This window comes from Dermochelys coriacea, chromosome 14 (assembly GCF_009764565.3).
Source record: "Dermochelys coriacea isolate rDerCor1 chromosome 14, rDerCor1.pri.v4, whole genome shotgun sequence".
NCBI lineage: Eukaryota > Metazoa > Chordata > Testudines > Dermochelyidae > Dermochelys > Dermochelys coriacea.
The window spans coordinates 13,409,754-13,424,466 of record NC_050081.1 but is presented as its reverse complement, the minus strand read 5'-3'; the positions used below and the strand labels follow the sequence as shown (position 1 = coordinate 13,424,466).

Genomic DNA, 14,713 nt, shown 5'->3' with positions numbered 1-14,713 from the left:
GATCATTATGGTACTGTTCCTACTCTTTTTAGTTTAGAGCACTTAATTTAGGAGCTTGGAACATATTATCTCGGCACTGATATTACGGGTAATAGCCTCCCCGGGGCAGTGGTAGGAGACTCGTCTTTTTAAATCTTTTGTTTAGCTTATAAAAAAGATCAGAAGGTGACTTGATTATGGTGTTGTAAGTACCTTCATGGGGAGAAAATACCAGGCATTAAAGGGCTAATCTAGTGGAAAAAGGCATAAGAAGAACCAATGGCTGGAATTTGAAACAAGACAAATTCAAGTTAGAAATAAGGCACAAATTTTTAACTGTGTGACTGATTAACCACTGCAATGAACTGTCGAGGCAGGTGCTGGGTTTTGCTTCTTTTGATGTCTTCAGATCAGGACTGGATGCATTTCTGAAAGATATGATTTAGTCTAACATAAATGATTGAAGAAAAGCTCTGGCTAAGCTTGAAAGCTTGTCTCTTTCACCCACAGAAGGTGATCCAATACCTCACCACCTTCTCTCTAATAACCTGGGACCAACATGGCTACAGTGATACTGCATACAAATGATTTGGACTTCGTTACAGGGGTGACTGGGTGAAATTCTCTGGCCTGTGTTATACAGGAGGTCGGGCTAGATGATCACAAAGGTCCCATCTGGCCTTAGGATGTATGAATGGGCCATGGAGACTGAATTCCCTTCTGACTCCTACATGCAGGGCCTCTAAGTCATGCTAAAGTCACGTTAAGTGGGCATTGGGGCAGGCCTGCATTGCCATTGCTTGCTGTATCTGTGGGTACAATTCTGAATTTTTTGGCAGGTTCACAACTTTTTGGCAGTGAGATGCCATTTTCCTTGATTGCATGTGGATGCAACTAGGGCCTGATCCAAAGGCTACTGAAGTCAATGGAGAACCTTTAGAGAGTGGCCTTGTCACTATTATTTAAGTAGCCGTGGTTAATCACTGTTGTTCTTTACCGTTAGTGTTAATGTCTGGACTATTTCAGGTATAATTTTATTTTCTTCATTCGCATAAATTACTAATATTTCTTTTGTGTGTTTTGTGTTTAATGATGGCAGCGGTTCTATGTGGCTACCTCTCGCCAATTAAAGCGCCTGGAATCTGTTAGCAGATCCCCCATATATTCCCATTTTTCGGAAACAATCACAGGGGCCAGTGTCATCCGAGCCTACAGGAGAGAAAATTCCTTTGTACACCTGAGTGACTTGAAAGTGGATGAAAATCAGAAAAGTTATTTTCCTAGCATTGTTTCCAACAGGTAAAACCAGCACAGAATGGTATGTCATTCTTGCTGAAGTAAGCATGTCTTTCCATAATCCTTCAAGTGTTCATTTACCCCTCTGTTTGTTTGCTTTATTTAACAGGTGGCTGGGCATTCGGATTGAATTAATAGGAAACTGTGTTGTCCTGTTTGCTGCCCTCTTTGCTGTGTTAGGTAAAAACAGCCTGAATGCTGGCCTGGTAGGACTGTCGGTATCCTACGCATTACAGGTGTGTATAACGTTGCTGCGGGATGTTGCTGAATATTAACTCATGCAGGGTACTATTATATGACCGAGGTTAAATAAGCACTCATAAAAGCCGGAGTTATTAGGTAAGTAGTGCTGTTCAGGGTTATAATAGTAATAGCTTACATACACGTATATAGTACTTAAAACATGCCCACGTGCTACACAAATGCATACAGTATATAAGACTTGCTTCCCCCACCAGTGAAATGTGGTCACCTTTAAGATGGACCGCAGTTGTTCTTTAATAGCCCATAGCAACATTGCATAATGGTTTAAGACATGAAGGGAAGAAAATTATCTTATTCCAATGAAGGTCCATAGGGAGTTAAGTAGGCAGGATATACTGTACTCCCCAACTTCCGAGTGAGTATCCAGGCTCTCCTCCTAGGTCTTTACATGCCTGTTTCTGAGGCTGCGTTTTCCCAGCGTGCTCTTCAGGCTGCATTCAGGCTCTTTGGGGGGTGGGCTATTTCTGGATTACTAGATTTTTTTTTTATTATTATTATTATTTTGGTACTGTTTAAGGAGACTTGCACATTCCTTGTCCAGACATGGTGTAAAGGGTTTTTGGCAGCCACGTGTGATGGATTTGGTGGCAGCCTTAAAGATTTGCTTTGTTAATTCTTGAGTATGCTTGATCTATTGAAATATTATGCGGGATACAAATGATATATTGATCAATGAGCTTAGTGTAATTGTCCCTGTCTGCCTTTCTGTAGTTCCACTGTAGCCTTGGGCAATTGGTCACTATATATTGGTCACATCTCATTTGGATGAGAATGCTGGCTGTGGATGAAATTTTCAAGGACCCTGCAGGTGGCTGGTAGAGGGCAGTCCCAGCAGAAGCGACCCAACTGAGATATGTGGAGTAGCCCTGGTTCCAGCAGGCAGAGTGAAAAGTTGCTGGTTGCTTAAGGTCATGAAGAAGGTGTAACTTGTTGGAGGAGGCCCAATTTGCAAGGTCTATTTCACTTTGATGAGATTCTCTGTAGGTCTATTTGGTATGGTGATTATTAAAGTTTCCGTCTTAGATGGAAGAATGCTGGAGTGATGGTAGGGGAGGAGCAGGCATAAAACCCACCAGATGCGTGGCAGTAGAAGGTCTCTCCAAACAGTGTTGCCATACACCTGACCAATGTCACTAAAACAGACCAAAGACAAAATTATTCAAAGGGTAAATCAAAAAAGAGTGGCATCAATACAGGCAATCTCCACAGCTCAAACCCAAGATGAAAACTCCAGGCAGTCTTGAGTGAAGAAATAGAAAAGCACTGAAATCAGTGAAAATAGGAAAAGCATGCAGCTTTGACAGTGATATCACAAGAACTACTACATCATCTTGGGAAAATAAGTCCGCACTGGTTGTCCGTCTTCATCCACGACATGCTTTTCAAGAGAAGAAGAAAACAAACTGTCTTTTTTGATCTTACAGCAGCTTATGACACCATCTGGCACACTGGTCTGCTGTTCAAGATGTCAGGAGTGCTTCCTAGATGAGTTGTCATGGCAACTGAGCTGACGGCTTTGAGGCAGACATTTTTAGCTGGCTCTGGGCCACAAAATCAGCATCTGGAGATTCCAGAAAGGCAGAATCCTGCCAGGCTTAGTGCTGGCACCAACTGTATTTAATGTATTCACCGATGACTTACTGAACACCATCTCTGGGCAGCTCAAGGACACTGACTGTATCTGCTTGGCCTCAAGGGTCCATGACTTCCAAAAGGTAGAAGAAAACCTGAACAGTCATGTGACTGCCACAGGTGACTATTGCAAGAAATGGAGACTGAAACCAAGCACATCAAAAACTGTATCAACTTGTTTTCATGTACACCAGGGTCCGAGCCAACTTGAGCTTAACATCAATCTAAAGCCACTGTACCTAGGGTCACTGTAGATCATGCACTGACCTCCAAATACCACCTCACAAATGTAGTTTAAAAAAAGATCAAGAGCAGAAGCTGTCTCCTGAACAAACTGCTAGGGTTCACCTGGCAAGTCAGTAGGCAAACACTGCATAATTTGGGGCTTGTTCTCTGCTATTCAGTTGGCAAATATCATATCCCAGTTTGAATAAACTCGGCCCATGCTAGCCTAGTGGTCATGGAGCTTAATCATATCATAAGAGTTATCAGAAGCACACTGAAGCCAACAAAACTTGATACCAGTCCTAGTCAATATTCCTCCACCTAATATACGATGTCAGAATGCAGCCAACAATCTGATCACCAAGATACAGCAAATTCCAAACCTGCCACTGTTCAGGGATATATGGGATGTGCCCCACCACTGACTATGTAGCAGAAATCCTCTCTGGGCAGTACTGCATGTTCTCCATCCAGCTGATAACATCATCAGCTCACTGCAGTAGAATGGGAGAGAGCCTCTGCCACTACCAGGAACTCCCACGTTATCACCAGACCAGATGAACCCACCTCTGGAGGGACAAGCTTAACAATTTCAGGTGTGGTGTGGTTCCTTGTGCCCAGTCCATCCTTGCCTGAGGCATCCAGGACAGCCCACTACATCTGTGATGTTGTGGAAGGTGCAGTGCACGTGCTGAATGGTTGCTTTTTTTGTGTGGGGCTCCCTGGAGGTCTTTCCAGGCTGAATACTGCTGACTCAGAGGCTGACTTATTGACTCAAGACAATTTAATTGTTCCCCTCTGCCCCTCTTTAATCTCCTGTCACCACCATTCACACTGTTCTTGCTATAGAATCTATAGTGACCATGAGTGGTCAGGACTTTTAGGCCTCATCTGCAAACTAATACTGCTGGAGCACGGTTCAATACTGATTCAGAAGAAAGGGGGCCACTTACTGAATCACCAGCATGGATATGATAGAATTACAGCCCTAGGTGCTGTGACAGTACCATTTGGATCTTAAACACCCTGAATATATATATATATATATACACCAGTAATTACTGCTTGTCTCTATCTATTTTAGGTACTTATGTAGGTCCTATTACTGTAGTATCTGAGTGCCGCATAGTCTTTAATGTATTTATCCTCACAGTGTCCCATAAGGCAAGGGCAGTGCTACTGTCCCTGTTTTACAGATGGGAAACTGAGGCACAGAGAAGCAAAGTGACTTACCTAAGGTCACACAAGGAGTCCGTGGTAGAGCAGAGAACTGACCCCAGGCTAACACCTGACCACTGCACCAGCCTTACTCTCCAATAAATACTTATCCCTTGTAATCTTTTCTCTCTTAATTTTATATTTCATTGAATGTTTTTCTTGAAAATAAGAGGAGAGCAGAAAAAAAGACAAATGAACAAAAAAATGAAGGGAAAGAAAGGATGGTGGGGGGCAAAGAGAGCCATCTTGGTTTCCATCCTCTGGGGATCAGTCAAAGATTTCCAAAAAAATTAGACCATATCTTTTTTTCTTTAAAAAGGGACAATCCAGATGCTAAAACCGTCAGGGAAAGGCCTTCAAGAACCTGCCAATAATCGTAGTTTACAAGACGTCTCCATTCCGATTGCCTCATGAGAATTTGCAGTCGGTTAGACGTTCGCATACAAGGCTCCTCAAAATTCTACAGATTTAACTGGCAAAGGCAAAGTGAAATGGTGATCTGTAGGTTTGATCCTACTGCTTGAAAACATAATCCATCCTGGTCACTTCCAGTGGAAGACTGGCCAAGATCAGTATACTTTACTGTAATTATTACTTGCATTATGATACCACTTAGAGCTCCCAGTTAAGATTGGGGCCCCATTGTACTAGGCATTATACATATGCACAGTAAGGGACGATCCCTGCCCCCAAAAGCTTGCAGTCTAAATACATAGACAGACAGTAGGAGGGAGAAATGAAGTAGCAGTATTCCCATGTTAGGGATAGGGATCTGAGGGACAGAGAGACAAGGGTAGATTCTACGAAGCAACTTAAGCTTCTAACTTCTGTTTAGATTCCTAAATTCTGTTGATTTCAGATTAAATTAGGAGCCTAAATAGAAGTTGGGAACGAAAGTAACTTTGTGGATTCCACCATAAGAAATGATCTAACCAAGGTCACAGAGGAAGGCTATGGCAGAGGTGGAAATTTAACCGATGTCTTCCAAGTCCCATAATTCCTCTCTGTAAACTTCTTGCCCTGTGGTCTGTATCATTCTTAACATAAAGTTAATTATGTATATTGTAGTTCAAGAAGTAACTGTAGAAACAATGTATAACAGACAGATATTAGAAACAGCATTTTTATAAAGCATACTTTTGCTGTTCTTCATGGGGTAATATTTTACTCTTTATATTGTCCAGGTGACAATGTCTCTGAATTGGATGGTGCGGATGACTTCGGACCTAGAATCCAACATTGTAGCTGTCGAGAGAGTGAAAGAGTATTCAGAAACTGAGACGGAGGTCAGCTACTGAACTGTTCACAGTTAACATGTTTATTCTCAGAAATCCATAATTTTCATTTGTTTCTTTCAACACTTAGACTGAGGAGGACCCTACTCTGAGGACCTGACAGCGTAACCTAGACAAATATGATGTTCTAGACGCTAGTTTGGGTTTGTCTGTACTACTCAGTTTTACTGTCTTTATTAACAGGTTGTAACATAGTTGATGCTAAACATGAGCCCAAATTCTCTGCAGTTGTAAGTGGGAGCAACTCCATGGAAGTCAGTGGAACATTTTTCATCAACAGAAAATATTGTTGGCCCAGTGGAGTTGCACTGACTTACACCAGCTCAGGATCTGGTCCTATATGTTGAGATTTCTGTAGTCATAAACTATGAGAACCAGACCGAATGCAAGTGAAGGAATCTGTTTTTCTGGCTGCTTATTCTACCATATCAAATAATAAGCAGACAAAAGGGAATTAGTCTCCTGGTGAGATTTTAGTAACCGTAAAAGTTTAATATTTTAAATCACAGCCTGCAACTTTTAAAACCTTAAGGGAATAATTTCTAGCTACTGTTCTCCTTTAGGCTCCCTGGATAATTGAAGACAAGAGGCCACCGGAAGACTGGCCAACACAGGGGGAGGTGGAGTTTATTGATTACTCAGTAAGATATAGGAAAGGCCTGGATCTGGTGCTGAAAGGCCTCAGCCTCAGAGTGAAAGGTGGAGAAAAGGTAAAGTACAGCCATTTATCATACGTGAATCTGTTGCTGATGGTACACGTGGGATTTGTAATAACAAAAGTGGATGGGCTGGTTTCTCAGCTAGACTGAATGGGTACAGCTCCATTGAGGTCTGTCCATTTACACCAACTGATAATCTGGCCTGATGTGTTCACAATGCCTTAGAAACATCCCGTGAAGTTGCTACCACCGCTGTCTCTGCTGAGTGTGTGAGGGATAGTCCATTCCTGAATAAAGAGAGATTCCAGTCAGTTTCTGTGTCTGGCAACTCTTGGCATGGGTGGAGGTGATCCTGTTGGCCCAAATGCCTCCGTTCTTCTTACCCAAGCATCCAGCAAAGGCTTTATCTTGTGGGCTTTGCTCCTTCTGAGTATATTTGAAAGTGCTGGGCCTTGCATGATGTTCCCCAACAAGCCTATTTTGTTTCTCCTGGGAGATTCCCCCAGTTAGGAAGCTATGGTTTAAAAAGAGGGAGAATAGCCCTTGAGCTAAGCATCCAGAATGGGAGCCACCTTCTAGATGTGAGAATATGTATTTTGCGTAACGACATCATCAAATTCATATATTATGTACCTATTTATAGTTGATATTGCTCAAATTCTGGGAATAATTTGGGACACATTTGACTTAAGGACCATTAGGGAGTGAGCAAGATCACAGTAAGGTTCTAGTCTTTCTTCTTTGCATCAGATCTTGTATAATTGCTCCTTCAGTAAAGCTAATACCCCATTTATAAATGTGCTCTGTTCCTAATTTTCCAATGCCTGTTTTAGATTGGAATTGTTGGAAGAACTGGAGCTGGGAAGTCCTCCATGACCCTCTGCCTCTTTAGGATTTTGGAAGCTGCAAAGGGAGAAATTAAAATAGATGGTGTGAGAATTTCAGAGATTGGTCTTCACAACTTACGATCCAAGATAACAATTATTCCCCAGGTAAGTCAGTGCCTCTCTGTGTGTCTCATAGTAAACGGCATAGGCGCCAACTTTTCCCTGGCGCCGGTGGGTGCTCGCGCCCCCCAGCCCCGCCCCGACTCCACCCCTGCCCTGCCCCTGCCCTCATTCCAACCCCTTCCCCAAAGTCCCTACCCCAATTCCGCCCCCTCCCTGCCCCTATTGAACCCCTTTCCCCAAATCCCCGGCCCCATCTCTTCCCTGAGCGCGCCTCGTTCCCCCTCCTCCCCCTCCCTCCCAGCCATGTGAAACAGCTGTTTCGCAGTGCAAGTGCTGGGAGCTAGGGGGGAAAAGTGGGCACGCGACACACTCAGGGGAGGAGGTGGAGGTGAGTTGGGGGTGGGGAGCTGCCCGTGGGTGCAGAGCACTCACCGATTTTTCCTATGGGCGCCTAAGGTAAAGTGTCTGAATTCTAGTAACTTAGCAAACAGCAAATTACCACGTAATGTATCCACAAAATCAGTAGTTGATCATCACATATGTGTACACATCTATGGTAGAACCAAGTTGTTTTTCCATGACTCTGTTTTATAACACTCCCAGCTTCAGATGTAAATTGAAAGTTAAGGTAAAGGATTTAATCAAGCTGTGAAAGAGGACCATAGTGTAGGTAACTGTTCCCTATTGGACTTCGCAAAAAGTAAACAAGGCAACTAGTTCTAACCTCACCCCATGATTGGGGTTCTTAAGCTCAGCAGAAAGAACAGTGGAAGGGTAAGTTAGTGGCCCTAACTGTGTCCCATTTAATTTGACCCTTCTAATAGCTACATTGTTTTAAAGTTTACACATTCTATTAACACTGTGTAATTATTGGAGGTGACTTATTTTTTGTATAGTTTAAATGTTTTATTGGATTTTTACAGGTTATAATATAGAAGGGGAAAATATCCTAATTGCAAAGGCATGCCTTAAAGTCTTTAAGTGTCAGAAAGATCAGTTTGGGGTGTGTGCCTCACCCTCCAAACACTTTCTTGAATAAGTTGCTTGACTCAGAAAAGTAGTCCTATTGGACTCAATTAATGGCACAGCTCCCATGAATAGAGTTACCCATGTGGAATGGGTGCTATGCCTTGTTGTTAGGAAATGAATATTGTTCTGACATTCAAGGAATCCTCATCAGGCCTATGGAGCCCTGCTATAGCCTTTAAAGTCAGTATCCTTTTCTAAGGGAGTGTTTGTGAGCGTGAAAATATTATTATTTAACATTTGTATTGTGGTCATTTCTAAAGGCCACAGCCAGGTCAGAGCCCCGTTGCACAAGACACTGGACAAATATATAATAAGCATAAGTTCCTGCCCCAAAGAACTTACAGTTTAGAGGTGGGCAAATAATTGATATTTTCAGTTCAGTTGCCGACCTGAAAAATCCACATATACTCCCCCCAAAAAACTTCTGTTTCGGGTCCACTCAAAGTGACTTTTTTTTTTTTTTTTTTTTTTTTTTGGTGTGTGGCTTTTCTCACTGAAAGGAAAAACAAAACCAAATAAAAAAATTTCAGGTTGCACAAAATGTTTCACTTGACCAAAAACTAAACCATTTTGCTTCATCTTTGGGTGTTTTTTACCCTTTTAATTTTTTGGGAGATGGGGGGGCCTTGTTTTTAGTTAAATGTAGATAAATTTCATAACAAAACATTTCAAAACAAAATGTCAGAACATTTTATTTCTAAAATGTCAACATGAAACATTTAGACTTTTTTTAAAAAAATAATTTCTTTTTTCTAGCTGAAACTATTTGCCAGCTTCCACCCAAATTCATGAACAGTTCTGAACATCCCAAAATGGCATTTTTTGGCAAATAAACTGTTAGCTGAAAAAAATTCACCCTGCTCTATTTAGAATATGTTGTTGCTGAGCTGGGACCTTGTATTTCAATGTATCTTAGTGTTTCTATGGCACACAGATAGGATAATAATAAGCTAACATATATCCTTTGCTATGAGAACACAAATGTTGATGCTCATTTTGATGTTTGGCTTATTGTGGCCAAATCCATAACAGGTTATATTTAAGATGCTTTTAGAGCTGAAACTGAAGCTTGCTAGGTCTTTGGGATGTGGTCCAATGCCCACTGAAATCAATGAAAATACAGCCATTGATTTCAATGGGCTTTGGATCAGGTTTTAGTGTGCTAAGACCACAGCTGCTTATGCTAGTCATAACTTCTTCACTGCTATCTTGTCATCTCTCTGTTAGTTTTATCCACCTATTGTCTCTCATCATATTGTAGATTGTAAGACATTTGGGGTACGAATTCGTTGTTTGTTCCATGCCTAGCATAAAGGGGCCCTAATCCTAGATTGAGGCCTGAAGGTGCTACCACAATGCCACGGCTAATGAACTGGGATATCCTGAAGCAGATAACTGAAATGTTATCACTTGTGTATGTAAAGCATTTAAAGTTCTTGTCTAAAGAAAATGGGTTATTTATACAGGACCCCGTTCTTTTTTCTGGAACGCTGAGAATGAATTTGGATCCATTTAATAAATATTCCGAGGATGAAATATGGAAAGCTCTTGAGCTGTCGCACTTGAAGAGATTTGTCAGCAGTCAGTCCGCTATGCTGGAGTACGAATGCTCAGAAGGGGGAGAAAATCTCAGGTAACGAATGTCCTGAGACACCATGGGGGTTTTTGTGTCATAAGGAATATCAGTTCTCTTCTCCAGGCTCTATTGAGCCCCTGACTCAGGATGGGCTGAACAGGGATGCTTTTCTAAGTCAGCGCCTTATCTTCAAGGGCTCCTCCGTTCAAATAAAATGTACAAAAGAGAACTCGGTAAGGTACAAATATGACCGGGGAAGATAAAACATGTTGTGATGCCGCACCATTTTCTCATGATGATACACTGTTTCAGCCAGTGACTAAATGCGTGGTGGAGACTCCACTCCCTTATATACCCCAAAGGTATTGTCTCCGGGGTAAGGTTGAGACCCATTGGTGGGGCATGTGGGGAAAGTTTGTGCTGCCCTTACTATATTTGTTTCCTGGATAAGTAAGAGATGCCAACCTAGCTCCTTTTATAAGCACTTGATTCAGCGTAAAAAAAAACCTTACAACTCTACATTTTAATTTTGCCAGTCTGACTTGTCTGCTATTTTGCTAATGCTGGACTTGATGAAAGTGCCTCTGGGAACATACAGTAGGATAGCAACTACAGTATGATATGCGTCTTCAAATCCGCTATAGGCCCTTTGCATAACAAGCCTTTGCTAGCTATTGTCATTCAGAGCCATGAAGGAAATGATGCTTATTACTATTTGTAGTATGGTATTTGGTAAGTAAATATATGTTTTAGAGCTGGTTGAATAATGCTGTTTATTTATCTGATGAATTTTCTTTTATTTTTCACTTTTTGTATTAGCTCTACAGATAGTTGAATAATATTGGACAAATACATTATTTCTCTAATAACTTTATCTGGTTGGCAACCAGCTCTAATATGCGTATTAAAGAGCCTGTTTGTGAAAAACCTTGTGTCTTTGCTTTCAGTGTCGGTCAAAGGCAGCTTGTCTGTTTGGCAAGAGCCCTTCTTCGCAAAACAAGAATCCTAGTGCTGGATGAAGCCACTGCAGCTATCGACCTCGAGACAGATGATCTCATTCAGATGACAATAAGAACTCAGTTTGAAGATTGCACTGTACTAACAATAGCACATCGGCTGAACACAATTATGGATTATACAAGGTAAATTTTAAAAGCAGAGCGATTCATGGTAAATATATAGAATTAACATAATAATTCTGGGGGGAAAAAGTTTTTACTTTTCTGATCATCCTGCAGAAATTTTTGACAAATCTAAGAGAGAGCTCTTAATCAACACTTCTTTGAAATCCGTAAGAAAGTCATAAAGTCTTCTGACCTGTATCAAGAATATTTATTTCTGCAATCCATATTTCTAAACACCAATACGGGCTTTCCCTTGGAATTTGTAGATTGATTAGTGGTTTTAAGGCCAGAAGGGACCATTGTGATCATCTAGTCTGACCTTGTATAACACAGGCCATAGGACTTCCCTGAATTAATTCCTGCCTCAAATCCAATAGCTAGAGCAGATCATTTAGAAAAACATTCAATTTTGATTTAAAAAGTCAAGTGATGGAGAATCCACAACCCTTGGTAAATTGTTCCAGTGTGGGATTAATGACTCTTACTGTTAAAAATGTGTGTCTTATTTCTATTCTGAACTTGTCTAGCTTCAGGTTCCAGCTATTGGACTATATTATACCTTTCTCTGCTAAATTGAAGAGCCCTCTATTATTAAATTACTATTCCCCATATAGGTACTTGTAGATTGTGATTAAATCTCTCTGTAGCCTTCTCTTGGGTAAGCTAGATAGATTGAGCTCCTTGCGTGTCTAGCTATAAGGTATGTTTTCTGATCCTTTAATCATTCTCCTGGTTCTTCTCTGAATCCTCTCCAGTTTTTCAACATCTTTCTTGAAGTGGGATACCATAACTCAGAAGTGGGCAAACTACGGCCCGTGGGCCACATCTGGCCTGTGGGACCATCCTGCCCAGCCCCTGAGCTCCTGGCCCAGGAGGCTCGCCCTTAGCCCCTCCCCCACTGTTCCCTCTCCCACACAGCTATGCTGCTGCGCGGGCAGCGGGGCTGCAAGCTCCTGCCGCTATGAGTGGCATGGTAAGGGGGTGGCGGTGGCATGTGCACGCAGCAGTAAGAAGTTTGGGTAGGGAATCCCGGGGGGGCAGTCAGGGGACAGGGAGCAGGGGGCGGTTGGATTGAGGGGGTCAGGAGTCGGAGAACGGGGGGGTTGGATAGGGTGTGGGGGGGGCCTGTCGGGGGCAGGGGTATGGATAGGTCAGGGCAGTCATGGGACAGGGAGCAGGGAGGGTTGGATAGGGGAGGGATCCCAGAGGGGCGGTTTGGGGACAAGAAGCAGGGGAGATTGGATGGGTCGGGAATTCTGAGGGGGACAGTCGGGGCGGGAAGTGGGAGGGGGCGAATAGGGGGTGGGGGCCAGGCTGTTTGGGGGGCACAGGCTTCCCTACCCAGCCCTCCATACAGTTTCGCACCCCAATGTGGCCCTCAGGCCAAAAAGTTTGCCCACCCCTGCCATAACACAGTATTCCATTAACGGTTGCACCAGTGACAATACTGAGAGAATGTAACCTCCTTACTCCTACTGAATATTCCCATTTATACATCCAAAGATTGCATTAGCTCTTTTAGCCACAATGTCACACTGAGAGCGAATGTCTAGTTGATAATCCACCATCATCTCTAAGTCCTTTTCGAGACTCTGCTTCCCATGATAAAGTCCTCTATCCTACATTCTTTGTTGACCTTACATTTGGCCACATATTGTTTGCTTGCAACTCTTACCAAGCAATCCAGCTCACTCTGTACCAGTGACCTGTCCTCTCTTTATTTACCACTTCCTGAATCTTTGTATCATTTGCAAACTTGATCAGTAATTATTTTATGTCTTCTTCCAGATTGTAACAAGGCATACGTGGATCCCTCTATCTCCTGCCACTTCTGCACCCACAAACCAGCCAGAGACCTCTGCTTTGGTGCTATCACCCATGCTTTTTATTTACAGTACCAGTTCCCATCACCTTGTATCCACCAAGCATCAGGCTTGCAGCCAAAAGGGAAGAGTGGCCTCTAGCTCTCTGGCTTCTCCTTTTCCTCTCCCCCGACTTCCTTCCTGTCAGCTTTTATATAGCCCCGGCTAACAAGGCCGGCAGCTGTTCCCTATTTGCCACGTAGGTCTGGGCTTACTCCAATTCCCCTTTCCTGATTGGAGCTGGTGTGACAGAGGGCTGGCTCAGGGTTTCCTAGCTAGCACCCTGTCACACAGATCACTAATAAAAATATTAAATAATGTAGGGCCAAGAACCGATTTCTGTCGGACCCCAAGTGAAATACACCTGCTCAATGATGATTTCCCATTTGCAATTATGTTTTGAGACCGATCAGTCAGTTTTAGCCATGTTGGTTTTTGTATCATTCAAGTTTAATCAAAATGTGTTTTAGTACCAAGTACCTTACAGAAGTGTAACTATATTACATCAACATTATTATCTTTATCAAGCAAATTATCACCAAAGTTGCTATTCATTCTATCAACTAAACTTGTAATTTCATCAAAAGCTCAGTAGTCAGTATCAAACAGAATCAACAGATGGCTTATCTCAGAACTGTTTTACACAGCAGAGGCGTAAGCCTTAGCGTGAATTTACTATGTGGTATAGTTTGTTTCCTGCTCTGCAACGTGCCAGAATTCAAATTCAGTGCCGCCCATCTCTCCCAAAGAGTTATCTTGTCAGTGTAACCCTGCATGCAGATAGGATTGTTAAGAGTATTGAGTGCTGGGGAACCTCTGAAACTCCTATACTATTTCCCTTCTCTGTAAGTCGATCTCCAACTTTTCTTCTCTTCCTCCTCTTAAAAATAAAAGCAGGCTTGCATGAAGTTGAAGGGTGCACTCTGTGTTCCTGTCTATTCATGATGCAGAGTGAAACATGATGTTCCTATGTTAACATATAATTAGGGTTACCATACCTCCTGTTTTGGCCAGGACAGTCCCCTTTTTCAGCTCTGTCTCTACTTTTTCACAAAAACTGCACATTGTTCCAGCAGTAAGGGAGAGCGGAGAGCAGGTCATCTGAAGGCAGCGCTGACTGCCCACAGGAGAGTGGAGAGCGGTGACTGCTACCTGGCGTGGGGCTCAGTGGGTCAGCCCCAGCTGCGGGCGGCACAGGGAGGGCGGCTCTTGTGAATCCTGTGTGGGGCTGGGGGCAGGCCAGGCCAGCCCCAAGCCCTTCCATTTTTACTTTGAGAAATATGGTCACCCTACATGTAATTGGAGGAGGAAGGAAACACTCAAAAGGGCCCCACTTTGCCTCTCAGTGAATTTGTATGATCCTGTTATCACAAATCTACAGGATCTGTGCTATGCCCCAGCTTTTAAACAGTCCCTCCAAGGAACCCCTTCAGCATGCCAGATGCACAAGAGATCCCATTCCTCCTTAAGGGTAGGCCACACAGCCTCAAGAGATGCTGTCTTGAGAGACCAGTGCACCTCTGGCAAGTATTTGCAGTGACACCAGCCAGCCTTTTCAGAACAGAGTAGGATTTATTAATCATCTGACACACAGCTTACCTTGT

The 14,713-nt window shown here is 42.8% G+C and overlaps 1 protein-coding gene across 1 annotated transcript in view; it reads left to right on the top strand.

The window, feature by feature from the left end:
* Positions 1-14,713, top strand: part of ABCC3 (ATP binding cassette subfamily C member 3) — a 76,846-nt gene that overhangs the window by 60,755 nt on the left and 1,378 nt on the right. Inside the window, 7 exon segments of the mRNA XM_043497606.1 lie at positions 1,079-1,278; positions 1,385-1,511; positions 5,799-5,900; positions 6,473-6,619; positions 7,402-7,560; positions 10,014-10,180; positions 11,071-11,265. Of these exon segments, the coding sequence (XP_043353541.1) occupies positions 1,079-1,278; positions 1,385-1,511; positions 5,799-5,900; positions 6,473-6,619; positions 7,402-7,560; positions 10,014-10,180; positions 11,071-11,265 (1,097 nt within the window).